The sequence below is a fragment of the Trachypithecus francoisi genome, unplaced genomic scaffold, assembly GCF_009764315.1.
Source record: "Trachypithecus francoisi isolate TF-2019V2 unplaced genomic scaffold, Tfra_2.0 Lachesis_group5, whole genome shotgun sequence".
Taxonomy (NCBI): Eukaryota; Metazoa; Chordata; class Mammalia; order Primates; family Cercopithecidae; genus Trachypithecus; species Trachypithecus francoisi.
The window spans coordinates 35,855,808-35,873,749 of NW_022681470.1; the positions used below are offsets into that span (position 1 = coordinate 35,855,808).

The window sequence follows — 17,942 nt, forward strand, 5'->3', positions numbered from 1 at the left end:
ACTGTACTCCAACCTGGGCGACAGAGTGAGACTGCCCAAAAAAAAAAAAAAAAAAAAAAAAGGAAGAAGCACATGGCCAGAAGTATCAGGGAAAAGTTTTTAGGAAAACTCAAAATAATTATCCTTGTAACCATCTGTCCTTTTTTAGTGGCCTTCAGAAATGTTTCCATAGAATAACTTTCTATTAGACGCCATCTCACCTTAGACACATGGATATGAGAGAGTGAGAAAAAAACATGAGTATACGTACATATATACACCTATGGATACATAATATATACAGATAGGAGTCTGGTGTAGCAGTGGATATGCGTAAGTGCACAGATAAATACTAGCCAATCACATTTACAGGAAGAAAAAAAAAGAATCCTGCTGGAAAAACTGAAGAAAACCTGTTGCTCTGTAGCTTTTCTCTGTTAGTCCACATGAACTAAAAATAAAGCCTGTAACTACTTTGTATATATATCTATATATACATTTTAAAAATATTGTTGCTTCCTTAAAAAGAATTGGTAATGACAGGCTATCATAATTAAGATACAGTCAAAGACCCCAGGATTTTTTGTTTATTGTTCTCTTTTTTTGTCAGTTTTCAGGAAAATTTTTCTACCCTGGAAGTTTTGACTACCATTGAAAATGACAGGGGGATGACTAGTATGGATTCAAACATTGGCCAAACTGACAGAGCAATCCCAGGAAGAATTTTTTTGTCTTGAAACAGGTCTCCCTCTGTCGCCACGTGGCAGTGCAGCAGTGCAAACACAGCTCACTGTAACCTCAATTTCTCAGACTCAAGTGATCCTCAGACCTCAGCCCCCCAAGTACCTGGGTCTACAGATGCATGCCACTGCACCCGGCTAATTTTTAAAATTTTGTAAAGACAGACGTCTCACTACATTGACTAGGCTGGTTTTGAACTCCTGGGCTCAAGCAATCCTCCAGCCTCAACCTCCCAAAGTGCTGAGATTACAGGCATGAGCCACCACGCTTGGCTGGTAGAACTTAAAAAAAAAAAAAAAAAAAATTCAAGCAAAATATCATTTTCAATCAAAAACTAAAGTGTTGCTTTATTTTTAAAATATATTTTCTTGTCTTTTAAAATAATAAAACAGCTTTAGCATGACACCATTTTAAATTAGTGAGAACCGGATATAAAAATTTGGCATTCTGTGGATTTTAAGAGAAATCACTGTTGGTCATAAGATAAAGGCCAGTCATAACTGATAACTGAGGAATCAACAGTCTTTCTTTATCAATGTTTCCTTGATGACTGGGCTATCTTGAAAAAACAACAGGAAAACGTACCTATGAAAGAATTTCTGAGTCATCACTTCACAAATTTCTACAGTGAAGAATCAGTAAAGGTAAAATCAAGTATATTGTAGTCCAAAGAGACTACCACACAATATTAACTTTCTGGCTGGGTGTGGCGGCTCACACCTGTAATCCTAGCACTTTGGGAAGCTGAAGCAGGCAGATTACAGGTCAGGAGTTCGAGGCCATCCTGACCAACATGGGAGAAACCCTGTCTCTACTAAAAATACAAAAATTAACCGGGTGTGGTGGTGCACGCCTGTAATCCCAGCTACTCAAGAGGCTGAGGCAGCAGAATCGCTTGAACCCGGGAGGCAGAGCTTGCAGTGAGCCGAGATAGCACCACTGCACTCCAGTCTGGGCAATGGAGCGAGACTCCATCTCAAAGAAAAAAAAAAAAAATTATTTGATATCTTGTGTTCTATCCTCAAACTTTACATAAAATTTTCCTATGACTGCATAAACACAACTCCTACATACATGACATATATCATCCTGTCCCCAAAACTATCCAAAAGCAGTAAGTAAAACTGACACTAGGAGATAATGCACTTTTACTTTTACTTTTAATTCTATTCTATATACAGTTGGCCAGCAAATGCAACTACCACGAAGGCTAGACTCACCATACACCTATGCTTTTGTTTTTATTTTTTTAAGAGATGGCATCTCGCTCTGTCGCCCAGGCTGGAGTGCAGTAGTGGCACCATCTCAGCTCGATGCAACCTCAGCCTCCTGGGTTCAAGCAATTCTCCTGCCTCAGCCTCCTGAGTAGCTGGGACTACAGGCACATGCTGCCACACATGGCTAATGTCTTTTGTATTTTAGTAGAGATGGGGTTTCACTGTGTTGCCCAGGCTAGTCTCGAATTCCTGAGCTCAGACAATCCGAAAGCCTCGGCTTCCCAAAGTGCTAGATTATAGGCGTGAGCCACCGTGCCTGGCCACACCTATTCTAATTGAACTGTGGCTAAGATAAGCCATGTTGCCAGACCTCACTGCTACTCAGAATGTGGTCTGTGAACTTGACTGTCTATATGTGAGGACTGTTCACTCATTACTAGTCCACAGTGAGATTAAGAACTGCAACCAAATGTAAACCAACTACATCACTAAGCACACTATTTATTATTTAGTTCAGTTTTAACCCTTTGGAGCAAGGCTTTCTGCATGAAGATAGTAGTCTAGTGTTTCACATTCTGGCATAAGCATCTTACCTTGTTGTGGACCATTTCTGAGTAGCACTGGCCTAGACAACATAAATGTCTATTGTTTGTGTTTATACAGATCAGTGAAAGGAATGGTAGGAAAGGTTTATTTGATTTCCATTATAGTAATTCAAGAGAGTGGTAGTTTATTTCCGTGGTAAATTCTTATAAAATGGAACATTAAGAACATGACCAAATAAAATCAACCATTATTGATTTTGTGTGTGTGTGTGAGAGAGAGCGAGAGAGAGGGAGGGAGAGAGAGAGCGAGCAAGCAAGGGCAAGGGCAAAAAAGTAACTTTTACGAGAAAGAAATAGGATTATGGGGACATTATCCTTGTGTACCTGAACTGATTTGCTAGTCTGCCTAAGCTTATTCTTGCCTTCTGAATGTATGAAAACCACTGCTGGGAGCGAAAAATGTATTTCAGGATTTTTTTTTTTTTTGAGATGGAGTCTCACTCTGTCACCCAGGTTGGAGTGCAGTGGTGTGATCTCAGCTCACTGCAACCTCTGACTCCCGAGTTCAAGCAATTCTCATGCCTCAGCCTCCCGAGTAGCTGGGACTACAGGCATGTGCTACCATGCCCAACTAATTTTTTTCAGATTTTTATTAGAGACGGGTTTTGCCATGTTGACTAGGCTGGTCTCAAACTCCTAATCTCAGGTGATCCGCCCGCCTCAGTCTCCCAAAGTGCTGGGATTATAGGTGTGAGCCATCGAGCCTGGCCAGGCCCCTTTATCTCTTAATCAATAATGAAAACTGAAAAGTGAAAGGATGTTACATAGAAACCTCACCTTTAGTGATGCTGAGTGTGTTATCACCACTTGCTACAAAATCATAAAGTGCAACGAAGAGATTAGGGTCACTCTCGGTGGCTCCAAGCAAGTTCTCCTTGGAGCTCCACCTGATAGCTTCATTCAGTGCCTGGGGTTCAACATCACAACCATAGGGACGATGCAAAGCTTCTGAAAGACATAAGAAGGGAAGAAAATTCATGGTGAGTTCAACAGCAAAACATTGTTTGAATTCAGTATATACACAGTATTTCAGCTGCTGGCTCCAGAGTAGGAAAGAACTGCACAGTATAAAGTGTTACGAAGAATGAGTAAATAGGCACTGTCTCTCCTAAGCATGAGGAAGCAATTTACTTGTTAAAAATGTAACAAGGTAGTCAGAGAAAAGATCACAAAATGAGAGTTTAGCCGTGCTTTATATGCACTCACCAAAATCAGACATAAACTAATAGGAAACGCAGTTTTCTCAAAATGGAAAAAAGAATCTCAAAGAGAAATGGTTACTAACTTTATAAAACATATAGGATATTTTGTTATAGTGGTGGTTGTAGTTTTAAGGAAGAAATGATTATAAGTTTCTTACAAGTCCATCCAAACTATCCTTATTCCCTTTCTCTCTCCACAGAAAACAAACTGTAGAAAAGACAACAGGGATTATTTTTCAGAATTAGGTAATATTGTATAAATTCAGGCCCTCTAAGTATAGAAAAAATTATTTAAAAAGTGCTTTTAGAAAAATAATCTTGTTTTGGCCAACATGGCAAAAAATAATCTTCTTTTGTTTTAAAAAAAAAAACAAAAGAAACATGACAGCACCCAGCCTGAATGACATTTTTAAACATTATTTTGTTTACCTGAGCAGTGATTTTTTTGTAAATATCAATAACTTAATTGAACAGCCTAGAAAATATCACTATCATTGGGCATTTATTGAGTTTCTATTCAATGTGGTCCAAGCCTTTCATGACGTGTTTTTTCCTCAAGACTTTACAGTTTCTAAATTTATTTATAGTACATAGCACAGGTGATCCCTATACCATCTTAAAGATCACCTGTTTCTCACAGCCCAGATTGATTACACAAAAAACAGTTTTTCCAGTATCGATTTTCTTGATCAGACTGTTTTTAGTGCCTGTCTACAAAGGCAAACTATCCAAATGTCTATGTCATATAACAACATTTTTATGTCTCTCTATCCTCCACTTATTATTATTATGATTATTATTATTTCTGAGATGGAGTTTCGCTTTTGTTGCCCAGGCTGGAGTGCAATGGCATTATCTCGGCTCACTGAAACCCCCGCCTCCCGAGTTCAGGTGATTCTCCTGCCTCAGCCTCCCAAGTAGCTGGGATTACAGGCACCCGCCACCACACTCAGCTAATTTTCTTGTATTTTTAGTAGAGACGGGGTTTCACCACGTTGGCCAGGCTGATCTCGAACTCCTGATCTCAGGCGATTCACCCGCCTCGGCTTCCCAAAATGCTGGGATTACAGGTGTGAGCCACTGCACTCAGCCAACTTATTCCCCACCCATGCCCACCCCCCAAGCCCCCACTCCCCCACTGCGATGAAGTCCTATTTTGTTGCCCAGGCTGGAATGCACTAGTGCAATCTCCGCTCACTGCAACCTTTGTCTCCCAGATTCAAGCAATTCTATTGCCTCAGCCTCCCGAGTAGCTGGGATTACAGGTGCATGCCACCAAGCCCAGCTAAGTACTGTATTTTTAGTAGAGACAAGATTTCACCATGTTGGCCAGGCTGGTCTTGAACCTGACCTTGTGATCCTCCTGCCTTGGCCTCCCAAAGTGCTGGGATTAGAGGCGTGAGCCACTACACCCAGCCAGGCCGACTTATTTTTAATATAAAAAGGGTTTCATCATATATGAAAGGAAAAAACTTGAATTTGTGGTTCCATTTATTTTCAGATCCACTCCCTGTTCTCCATCTCTACTGCCAATGCCTTAGTTCAAATCCACAACATCTCAACATCTCTCACCTGGACTACTGCCTCCAGTCTTGTCTCCCTCAAATCCATCCTCCACACAGCTGGCAAAGTGATCTATTTAAGAAAAAAATTGACCACGTCACTTTTCTTAAGCTTCTTCAATAGTTTAACATCAAGCTAAAGTCTCCTTTTCATGGCCTTCAAAGGCCTTTCATGATCAGATCTCTACCTACTCCTCCAGCTTTGCCTCTCCCCACTCCATATCTCAGATTGTAAACTTTAATATACACCATGTTGCTTCTCACCTTCTGGCTTTGGGTCACACAGTCCAGACTAACTGGAATGGGTTCTCACCCCACTTTTCTTTTTACTGGTTGATTTCTACTTGTAATACTCAGCTCCAATTTATAGTAGTTCCCCTTATCCATGAGGAGTATATTCCAAGACCCACAGTGGATGATTAAAATCAGGATAGTACCAAACTCACTATATACTATGTTTTTCCTATACATACATAACCATGATACAATTTAATTTATAAATTAGGCTCAGTAAGAGATCAACAATAAAATAGAACAATTATAACAATATATTGTAATATAACAATATATTGTAATAAAATGTATGTGAATGTGGCATCTCTCTTTTTCCCTCAAAATATCTTAATACTTTCAGACTGGGGTGGAGTACCAGTAACTGAAACTGCTTAAGGCAAAACTGTGGATAATGGGGGATACTGCACCTTCCCTCTGTGATGTCAAAAGCATCACAGTTGCTGCCTTAATACTCTATCTTTATCCCTGTATTACTAATACATTCTACGTATGTTTCCCCAAACACCATAACATGTTCCTTGTATCTGGAATGGTATTCTTTTCCTACCAAAAGTTACATAATATGTGTTTAATAACTGTTAGCTAAACAAATGCCCAAATTACACAAACATATAAGTGACAGGAAACAAGATGTATCTTAATCTTAAAATCACATCAAACAATGCTTTAAAATTGGCTTTGGCCATGCGCGGTGGCTCAGGCCTGTAATCCCAGCACTTTGGGAGACCGGGGAGAGGGGGTGGATTACCTGAGGTCAGGAGTTTGAGACCAGCCTGACCAACATGGTGAAAAACCCCATCTCTACTAAAAATAGAAAAATTAGCCAGGCCTGGTGGCACATGCCTATAATTCCAGCTACCTGGAAGGGTGAGGCAGGAGAACCGCTTGAGCCTGGGAGGTGGAGGTTACAGTGAGCTGAGATTGCCACCGTACTCCAGCCTGGGTAACAGAGTGAAACCCTGTCTTAAAAAAAAAAAAAAGGCTTCATAACTTCTACATGATAAACACACAGAAATTCCTGTTGTAGTTTTGGCTCTGTAATTCTCCAAACAGTTTCAGAGTTTCATATTCCCTTCTCTCAAAAAGAATATATATTTAAAATTCCAGTTAATTCAATTTTGTTTTACATTAAGAATACTATGATAAACTTAAAGAAATGTTCTGACATCATGAAGAGTTAAAGTAGTTATGTTGCTCCTTATTTAAATACAGAATTATAGTGAATGGGAACAGCTGTATTCTATGCCAAGATAGCCAATTTGGGATGATCAAATCAACAAAAATCCATATTGCAAAAAACATTCTTCAAACTGGTTGCATATATCATATATGTCTTTATTCCTATGCAAAAACTATCTACTCTAGCAGAATTTCCACCAGGCTATACAATGCCAATCCTTTATTAAATAAAAAAAATGCCAAGAAAGTACAGAAAATATCCATATTAATAGCATCCATTACTGAACACTCCATAATCCACACTTAAATATACATATATATATATATATATATATATATATTTTTTTTTTTGCCAGTGACACTGGTAACACATTAATTACAATGTTTTATAAATACTCTGTTTAATGATCATCAAACAGTTTAAATATATTTAATTCTTTGTAGTACAGGAAAAGTTCCCCTTGTTTGAAATTATAAGATAAAAACTCAACAGTAAAAAGAACTTTGGTAATATCAATAACCAAGTTAGAAATAGTAATAAGCAGAAGCCAAATAGTGATAAGCAGGACAAAACCAGCAAATGTCATATAGTTATACCTTATTTTGTGAAACTCAGTATATTAAAGTTTACAAAACAGTAATTTGATCACCCGGAGGGTGAAGACGGTGATGCAATATTGAGCAGCTTCCTGGGCTCACACAACCAGGAGCTGGCCAAGAACCGGATTCCCACAGTGGACATAAGGGGCGCCATGGGCACTGTGGGGCTGGTGTGGGTCACTGACTGGAGGCCAATTCTGGACCGGGTGCCTTACATCAACAGCAAGTTTAAGAAGGATGATTAATTAAACTGACGCCTCCACGAACCCCTCTGGTGTCAGGTGGTGCCAGCTCCTCCCATGTCAGCGCCTGCTGCATCTGGAACAGCCCAAGCTCTCAGGATGGACACTCAGGGAATCCACAGTGCAACTTAAGATTTCTTGTATTTCTGAAAACAGCTGGGGTGTTTTAAGCACACAGCATTAAACCTCACTATGAAACCTGCCCCCTGCCTGGATATTAGTCATGCTGATAATTCAGTTACTTTGAATACAGCCCTGGAGAATGACCCAGGGGGCTCTACAAGCTCCAATATGTTGCCAGTTTAGAAGAGTTTTCCAACGGTTGTCAGATATTGTTTAATTATTATTATTATTATTATTATTATTGAGACAAGGTCTCGCCATGTTGTCCAGGCTGGTCTCAAACTCCCGAGCTCAAGCGATCCACCTGTCTCAGCCTCCCAAAGTACTGGGATTACAAGCACCAGCCACCACGCCCGGCCTGTTTAATTATTTTAAATGTTTATTGGGGAAAAAGAAGCCCCTAGTAATTGGAGTGACTACCACATGCAAGGCACTGTGCTGGGCTTCAGAGTATAAAGATGAGAAATCACTAATAACACCACTGGGACTCAATATGCAAAACTATCATCCATGCTTCCCTCCAAATTTGTTTCTCTCACAGAATTCCTCATTTCAGTTATTGGCAATTCCATCTTTTCAAATGTTGAGGCCAAAAACCATGGAATCCTTTATGTCTCCTTTCTTGCTCTCACATACAACATCCAATCCACTCAGAAATTCTATTGGCACTGCCTTCAAAAATACATCCAGAATCTAACCACTTCTCATTCAGTACCACTTCATGACCACCATCATCTAGATAAGGGGTCCCCAACCCCTGGGCCACAGACAGGTATTGGTCTGTGGCCTGTTAGGAACAGGGTCACGCAGCAGCAAGTGAGCAGTGGGCCAGCAAGCATTACCACCTGAGCTGCACCTCCTGGCAGATTAGTGGAGGCATTTGATTCTCACAGGAGCCGAAACCTACTGTGAACTGCTCATGCAAGGCATCTAGGTTGAATGCTCCTTAGGATAATCTAATGCCTGATGATCTGAGGTGGAACAGTTTCATGTGAAACCACTGCTCCCCACCCCAGTCTGTGAAAAAACTGACTTCCATGAAACTGGTCCCTGATGCCAAAAAGGTTGGAACCACTGAGGAGATTATTTCACTAGACTCCTGATTTCCATGCTTCCATGCTTGTTCCCTACTGTTTATTCTCAACATACCAGCCATCTATCAGAGCATAAGTCAGATTGCTACTCCGCCGTTCAAGACTCTTCAAAGGCTCCCCATTTTACAGTAAAGGCAAAATCCTTAAAGGGCCTGCAAAGTCCTTTTCACAACTGGTCTTGCCCAGCATCTCCTGCTACTATTCCTCTACCTCATTCTGGCCACTGACATCAATGCTATTGCTTGAACAAAGCAGGCACACTTCTGCCTCAGGACCTTTGCACTGGCTTTTCCTTCTGCCTAAAACACTCTTCCCCATGACATTTCACCAAATGTTACCTTCTTTTTATGGCATTCTCTGATTATTCTGTTTTAAAGTACATCTATTCTTGATGACACTCTCACATCCCCCACTGACTCCTTTCCTGATTTATTTTACCTCCATACCTCTTACCACCAAACATATTATATAATTTACTTATTTATTATTATATTCATGTATCTAAGTCTCCCTGCTAAAATGTAAGTTTTATGAGGACTAGGATTTTTGTCTGTTTTGTTCACTGAACAGTGACTCCAGAACAGTGCCTACATATAACAGGCTCTCAAAAAAGATTTGCTGAATGAATGAACTATGTAAACGTACTCACTCACAGAGGATGCTCTGAAAGGACAGAATATAAAACAAAACTCTAGAGTCAGGCAAGGTTTCAGACTTAAAATTAGATAAACATTTAAACTGGATGAACACAGGCCAGGCACAGCAGCTCATGCCTATAGACTCAGCACTTCGAGAAGCCAAGGCAGGAGGATCGCTTGAGGCCAGGAGTTCAAGACCAGCTGGGCAACAACATGAGACTTCATCACTATAAAAAATTTAAAAATTGGGCCAGGTATGGTGACTCGCACCTGTAATCCCAGCACTTTGGGAGGCCGAGGTGGATCACCTGAGGTCAGGAGTTCGAGACCAGCCTGGCCAACATGGCAAAACCCTGACTGGGCGTGGTGACAGGAGCCTGTAATCCCAACTACTCGGGTGGCTGAGGCAGGAGAATTGCTTGAACCCGGGAGGCGGAGGTTGCAGTGACCTGAGATCAGACTGCTGCACTCCAACTTGGGTGACAAGCAAGACTCAGTCTCAAAAAGAGGAAAAAAAAAAACATTAAATATTGGCTGGGCATACTGGCACACAACTGTAGTCCCAGCTACCCAGGAGGCTGAGGTAGGATTGCCTGAGCCTGGGAGGTTGAGGCTGCAGTGAGCCAAGATCACACATTGCACTCTGATCTGGGCAATGGAACAAAACCCTGCTTTAAAAAAAAAAAATTAGATTAATAGGAATTCTGCACTGATGACAGTAGAGTGACAGACTGTCAATACTCAAGGACATGTTTATAATAAGGGGGAACTCTGAATCCAAAAGATGACTCTTAAAGACAAGTCAACTTCCTGAAAGTTGTGTTATCTGACAAAAGGAGAAAACAGAATGAGATCTACAGCACAATTTTATGTAAATTTAAAAGATATATACAGGCCAAACAATATTATATTTCTGAAATATGCAAAGTAATAACTAAGTAATTTTTTAGGCCAAAGTACTAAAAGAACCACAACTTAGAAAATAATCCTTTTTATTCCCCATTTCCCTTCTTCCCATCTCTGGTTTTACAGTCTTTTGGGTTGAGTCAAAAGATCTTATTTCCTTCCTTTCTTCCTTCTTCCCACTCCTCTTTTGTTCTCAAATAACTTAGGGTCAATTTCCTGCACAATCTGTCTGCACAGGATATCCACTTAAACACCATTCTACCCATTAGCACCAAACAAAAGGAAAACTTTTCCAAAGAGAAAAATATCCTAACATTTTTCTGAAGCTAAGAAGGAACATATTTTGAATCATAAAGAGTAAAGAAACTAAATGAGGGGGAACAAGGGATAAAGGTAAAAACAAAAGAAAACAAAAGCCTGTGGGAAGAGCAAGTAAATGTCACAGTGTTACCCAGTAGCTATAGTCTATGTCACTTTCTTCATTGATTAAGACAGACATGCCTAGATGATTCAGATGTACTGTACACACCCAAATGCAAGTGTGTGGGCTGAGAATGGTTTATTTTTGAACAAAATGAAATGACTACTATAAATTAGGTAACTTAGATATCAAGTTAACTAATCTTCCATTATTCGCTGCTATAGAGGTAGATCAGAGACTTAAGATGGGATAAGAGAAGACTGATTTTCACTCATGTAAAGAACCTAGCTAACAGAAATATATTATCACAATTAAGAAAAGACATTTTTTTTTTCTATTGCTACATTTGCAGGCTACAACAAAAATAAAGCAAAACAGAATAGCCACTTGTACAAAGTAAATTATCATGATTAAAAAAGTTAAAACCCAAAATAATAAAACTCAAACTGAGAAAATTCCTAAGCTTAATGTTTAATTGTATTAAAAACACTTTTCACCAATTAGTCATTCAATAAGTTTTATCAGTTTAATTAGAAATTTGTCAGGTAGTAATTGGAGAAATTAATATTAAAAATTTTCAGTTTAGGCATTTTCAAGTATTTTATAAACATTTATCTTGCCAGAATTCTTTTTTATCTGACTGTATATTCTCTAAGAAGCTAATAAGTTTTAATAACTTCTTTTAAAAATTATGTAAGGTAAATTATTCAACAGTTTTCAATATAGCTTAAGTTCTTCACATCTGTATCTTACTATTACAAAATATTACATATTATCCATACATTCTTCCATTCAGTAAGTATTTATTGAGATCCTACTATGAGATATTCCCCCAAGAAACCACACAAACTTTCACTGACCAAGAATGAAGACAAAAAACAGTAGTAGATAAGATGAATTTTTTGAAATCTTCATTCACACTTGATTAATGTGGTTATCAAGCCTTCCCGAAACTATCAACTCTGAACCATACCTGTCATGTCGGGTAGAGCAGACTCTGAGGCCTCAGTGCACAGGCAGCAAAGTGAAGTGTCCTGATCTCTGCCATAACTATTAGGTGGAAGGAGAACTGTCCCAAGGACCATACCTCCGCCCAGAAGCACAAAAGTTAAACTGTTCTGTGTAAAGAGGAAGTCTTAGAATTCCATTCTCTGACAAGCAATACCACATGCATGTGACATTTACTCATGTACTCAGTGGCCAGAGGGAACCAATAAAATGGTAGAGCATTCACAATTCCCAAAGTGGGTGGAGAGTGACCTAAAGGAACATTTCCAGTAATCCACAAAAGACTGAGTCAGATGGAGTTACTTCAAAATCTCTGGGAATACTTTTAAAATAGAAGTAAAATAAAAACCAACATACATATATACAACAAACAGCCTAATAATAAAATAATGTAGAAATTAATATCTCTCTCTTTTATAGGGAGATGATGAGGTGAGATTATAGAGAAAAGTTTCCTTGGAGAAAACCTGTTTACAATAAAACACGAAATACACTTTTAAAAGAAAGGAAACGCCTAACAAGACTCATCTTTTACATCACTTAAATAGTTCAAGAAACCACAAAGCCAAAGTCAAAGAAATAGCTGTGATCTGATTCACAAGCACAGAAGCCAAGAAATAACTGCTTTTGCTAATAATTTGGCTCTACAGTGTAATAAAGGTTAAAAACATAGCAATACAGTGTTGAAAACTTTTGAGTGTTAAAAGTTTATTTATTTATTTATAGTTTTTTTTTTTTTTTTTTGAGAGAGAGTCTTGCTCTGTGGCCCAGGCTGGAGTGCAGTGGCGCGATCTCAGCTCACTGCAACCTCCACCTCCTGGGTTCAAGTAATTCTCCTGCCTCAGCTTCCCAGGTAGCTGGGATTACAGGTGCCCGCCACCATGCCCAGTTAATTTTTTGTAATTTTAGAAGAGACGGGGTTTCACTATGTTGGCCAGGCTGGTCTCAAACTCCTGACCTCGTGATCCACCTGCCTCAGCCTCCCAAAGTGCTGGGATTACAGGCGTGAGCCACCATGCCCAGCCTGAGTGTTAAAAGTTTTTAAAGTAAAAAGTCCAATATTTGTTAATAAACAGGAACAAAGTTAAATAAAATTTAAAAACCTAAAAATGATAGTACTTGTGAGAATTAAACTAGCAAAACCTACAAATAACAGATGACTTTAATGTATAATCTACATAAATAACATTAAAGAGTGTTTGTAGGCCGGGCACAGCGGCTCACGTCTGTACTCCCAGCACTTTGGGAGTCGGAGGCGGGTGGATCACAAGGTCAGGAGATCCAGACCATCCTGGCTAACACGGTGAAACCCTGTCTCTACTAAAAATACAAAAAATCAGCCGGGCATGGTGGTGGGCACCTGTAGTCCCAGCTATTCGGGAGGCTGAGGCAGGAGAATGGCGTGAACCCAGCAGGTGGAGCTTGCAGTGAGTCGAGATCGCGCCACTGCACTCCAGTCTGGGTGACAGTGTGAGACTCCGTCTCAAAAAAAAGGGTGTTTAACTGTGTAACTGAGAACTCATTCACTCAATAAATATTTATTAAACACCTAATATGTACCAGCCTGTTCTAGATCAATAAAAGTAACAGGGTAAGATAATAGGATGACAGGACTGAAACAGCCTTAGAGAAAATTGAAAAATAAAATGGTAACTTAACCTTATTAGAGAAAGAATAACTTTAATGTAGGTAATTATTAACTATGTAAAATAATAAAGCTTATGTTTTCAATAAAATTACCCTTTATAAAGCCAGTACTTTCAACATCAAGGGACAAATAAAGAGTTAGATGACTAAAGGTAACCACAATTATGACTAAGAATTTCAAATACCAGATTGAATATCTCATTCTCCAGATTATAGAAAAAAATGTATGGGAAAGGATCTTCAATATCCATATGTAGACTCTATACTATATGACTTACTACTGAATCAATGAATCTTCTATTTAAATTACCAATAATTAGTAGTTACATTTTCAATTACTTATATCATAATTTGGAATAAAGAGGAGATAAATGGATAAACAAAAGGTGGCCTATACATGTAATGAAATATTATTTAGCCATAAAAAGAATGAAATTTTGATATATGCTACAATGTAGATGGGCCTTGAAAATATGATGCTAAGTTAAATAAGCAAGACATATCAAGGCAAATATTATATAATTCTACTTACATGAAATATTTAGAATTTTTCTAGTTCTGGAAGTCTAGTTCTGCAAATGGGTAGCTATGTAACATTATGAATATATTTAATCCTACTGGACTGTACATCTAGGAATAGTTAAAATAGTAAATTCTGTGATACTTTGTCATAACTAAAAATTAAAATTATTAAGGTCTCCAAAGGCCTTTTGTGTTTTTTTTTTTGTTTTTTGTTTTTTTTTGGGACGGAGTCTCACTCTGTCACCCAGGCTGGAGTGCAGTGGCCAGATCTCAGCTCACTGCAAGCTCCGCCTCCCGGGTTCACGCCATTCTCCTGCCTCAGTCTCCCGAGTAGCTGGGACTACAGGCGCCGCCACCTCGCCCGGCTAGTTTTTTGTATTTTTAGTAGAGACGGGGTTTCACCGTGTTAGCCAGGGTGGTCTCGATCTCCTGACCTCGTGATCTGCCCGTCTCGGCCTCCCAAAGTGCTGGGATTACAGGCTTGAGCCACCGCGCCCGGCCTGTTTGTTATAGCTATCAGTATTTACCATATTTGAAATTAAACCTGACATTTTTACTGAGAAATCTGAATATATATTAATTCTAAAATAACAATAAACCCATTACGTTAATAACATATTTTTACTTAAAAATAAGTACTTTTCAAAAGAGAATTAAGAGTTTTTTCAAATCTCTAATAGGTTGAGGTAGGAAAGTGCATTACTTTAATGAATGTGACAAACTAAGGCCAGAAGCAAAAGAAGAATCTAAGCAAAGATGAGGACCAGCGGGGGCATTCTGAGTAGAGAATGTAGCAAGTGCAATGCAAAAACCCTGAGGCAGGAAAAGAACCCGGTAGGTACAGGAAATAAGAAGTGTGGCTACTGTTAAGGAAGTCAGAAGATGAGCATGAAACAAAGTAAGGTAGACAGGGGGTGGCCAAATCAAGTGCTTAAGGATTTAGGATTCTATTCCAAGTACAATGGAAATCCAGTGACCAGTTTTAAGCAGGGTGGCCACATGGTTTGATCTTTTTTTTTTTTTTTTTTTTTTTTTTGGACAGGGTCTTGCTCTGTCTCCCAGGCTGGAGTACAGTGGCATGATCTTGGCTCACTGCACTCTCCCCCTCCCAGGTTCAAGTGATTATCCTGCCTCAGCCTCCTGAGTAGCTGGGATTACAAGGTGTGCACCACCATGCCTGGCTAATTTTTGTATTTTTAGTAGAGACAGGGTTTTGCCATGTTGGCCAGGCTGCTGATTTCCATTTTTTAAAAGACCATTATTATATGAAAAAAAAAAAAAAAAGAATTACATTGAGAACCAAATGAGAAGCAGAAAACTATGCAGAAGTTCAGCAATGGGATCATGTCGGCTAAGAATAGGATGGTGGCAGTGGAGACAAAGAAAAGTGGAAGAACTTAACGATATGGTTTGAAGAGGGAATCAATGGGGCTTAAAGATTACTTGGATATAACATAAGAGAGGAAGAGAAAATAAACAAAGGCTGCCAGGTTTTAGGCTTTACTGTAACTGGATAGATGGCCATGTAATTCACTCAGAAGCAGCAGTAGTACAGGTTGAGTATACCTTATCCAAAATGCTTGAGACCTGAAGTGTTTCAGGTTTTAAATTTTTTCAGATTTTGGAATATTTGCATATATATAATGAGATATCTTGGGTTTGAGACCCAAGTGATATGGTTTGGCTGTGTCCCTACCCAAAATCTCATGTTGAATTGTAATCCCCATAAATCCCTACGTGTCAAGGGCGGGACCAGGCGGAGGTAATCGGATCATGGGGGCATTTTTCCTCATGCTGTTCTCGTGATAGTGAGTCTCACAAGATGTGATGATTTTATAAACATCTGGCATTTCCTCTGCTTGTACTCACTCCATCCTGCCACCCTATGAGGAAGGTGCCTGCTTCTCCTTTGCCTTCTGCCATGAGGAAAAAGGAAAGGAAAAAGATATATCACCCCAAAATCTGTCTCTGACATAAAAATTATTTTTGAGCCTAAAGCAATGAATAGGGGAAAATCTCTCCATATCCTCTTGCTTTTCTACCTAAAGACAGGATACAAATTCTCCTTTACTGGTGACAACTATAGATTCTTATCAGCCCAGAGATGGCCTGTAGTGAGCCAAGATCACGCCACTGCACTCCAGCCCACATGACAGAGCCAGATCCTGTCTTTAAAAAAAAAAAAAAGTAGGCAAAGATCATGAACAGACATTTTCCAAAAGATGACATATAGGTGGCTTATAAACATATGAATAAATGGTCAAATCACTCATCAAAGAAATGCAAATTAAAACCACAGTAAGATATAATCTTGCACCAGTCAGAATGGCCACTATTTAAAAAAAAAAAAAAAACCAACAGATGTTGGCAAGGATGCAGAGAAAAGGGAACACTTATTCACTGTTGGTGGAAATGTAAGTTAGCACAACCTCTATGGAAAATATAGAGATTTCTCAAAGAACTACAAGTAGAACTATACTTCCAGCAATCCCACTACTGGGTATCTACCCAAAGGAAAAGAAATCATTCTATCAAAAAGACACTTGCACTCCATGTATTTATTGCAGCACTATTCACAAAAGCAAAATCATGGAATTAACCTAAGTGCCCATCAATAGATGACTGGATTTTTAAAAATATGGTACAGATATACCACGGAATACTACTTAGCCATAAAGAAGCATAAAATCATGTATTTTGCAGCAACACGGTTGGAACTGGAGGTCATTATCCTAAGTAAAATGACTCAAAAACAGAAAGCCAAAAACTCTATGTTCTCATTGTAAGTGGGAGCTAAACAATGGGTACACATGGACCTACAGAATGGAATAATATATTTTGGAGACTGCAAAAGGCGGAATACTACCTATTGGGTCCCATGTCATGTATGCTATTCAGGTGATGGTTATACTAGAAGCCCAGACTTCACCACTAGACAATATGCCCATGGAAGAACTGCATTTGTACCCTCCAAATCTATAAACTTTTTAAAAAAAAGCAATAGAGGGGCCTCAACTTTTGCAAGACTAACTCTCTTTAGGTTAGTCAATAATAGTATAAGTACATGTTGTTTTATTATTCTTTGCTTTACTGTGCTTTGCAGATGCTGTGTTTTTCACAAATTGAAGGTTTGTGGCAACCCTGCATTGAGCAAGTCTATCAGCACCATTTTTCTTTTCTTTTTTCATTTTCTTTGAGACAAAGTCTCACTCTATTGCCCAGGCTGGAGTGCAGTGGAGTGATCTCAGCTCACTGCAACCTCCACCTCTCAGGTTCAAGCAATCCTCCAGCCTTAGCCTCCTGAGTAGCTGGGACCACATGCGTGTGCCACCACACCCAGCTAATTTTTGTATTTTTTGTAGAGAAGTGGTTTCACCATGTTCGAGACTGGTCTCCAACTCCTGGCTCAAAGCAATCTGCCCACTTCGGCCTCCCAAAGTGCTGGTATTACAGGTGTGAACCACTGCACCTGGCCAGCACCATTTTTCCATCAAGTGCTCACTTCATGTTTCTGTGTCACCTTGTGGTAATTCTCACAATATTTCAAACTTTTTCATTGTTATCATATTTATTATGGTGATCTGTGATCAGTGACCTTTGACTACTGTCATTGTTTTGGGGTGCCACAAACTGTGCCATATGAGACAGCAAAATTAATCATGACCACTCCACTGATCAGCTGTTTCCCTGTCTCACTCCCTCTCCTCAAGCCTCCCTACTCCCTGAGACACAACAATATTAAAATTAGGCCCAAACTGGGCGCAGTGGCTCACACCTGTAATCTCAACACTTTGGGAGGCTGAGGTGGACGGATCACGAGATCAGGAGTTCGAGACCAGCCTGGCCAACACGGTGAAACCCCGTTTCTACTGAAAATACAAAAATGAGCTGGGCGTGGTGGCGCATACCTGTAATTCCAGCTACTCAGGAGGCTGAGGCAGTAGAATTGCTTGAACCTGGGA

At 39.4% G+C, this 17,942-nt stretch overlaps 1 protein-coding gene across 8 annotated transcripts in view; it reads right to left on the reverse strand.

The window, feature by feature from the left end:
• Window positions 1-17,942, reverse strand: part of ABL2 (ABL proto-oncogene 2, non-receptor tyrosine kinase) — a 134,340-nt gene that overhangs the window by 29,919 nt on the left and 86,479 nt on the right. For 2 of the 8 annotated variants that reach the window (XM_033200583.1, XM_033200581.1), the window contains exons 2-3: window positions 5,317-5,379; window positions 3,320-3,490 (exon numbers count right to left, since the gene is read on the reverse strand). In XM_033200583.1, the coding sequence (XP_033056474.1) occupies window positions 3,320-3,490; window positions 5,317-5,379 (234 nt within the window). Of the gene's footprint in view, window positions 1-3,319; window positions 3,491-5,316; window positions 5,380-11,776; window positions 11,928-17,942 lie in introns of those variants that run through there. The other 6 variants (XM_033200584.1, XM_033200582.1, XM_033200591.1 and 3 more) reach the window with 5 other exon arrangements.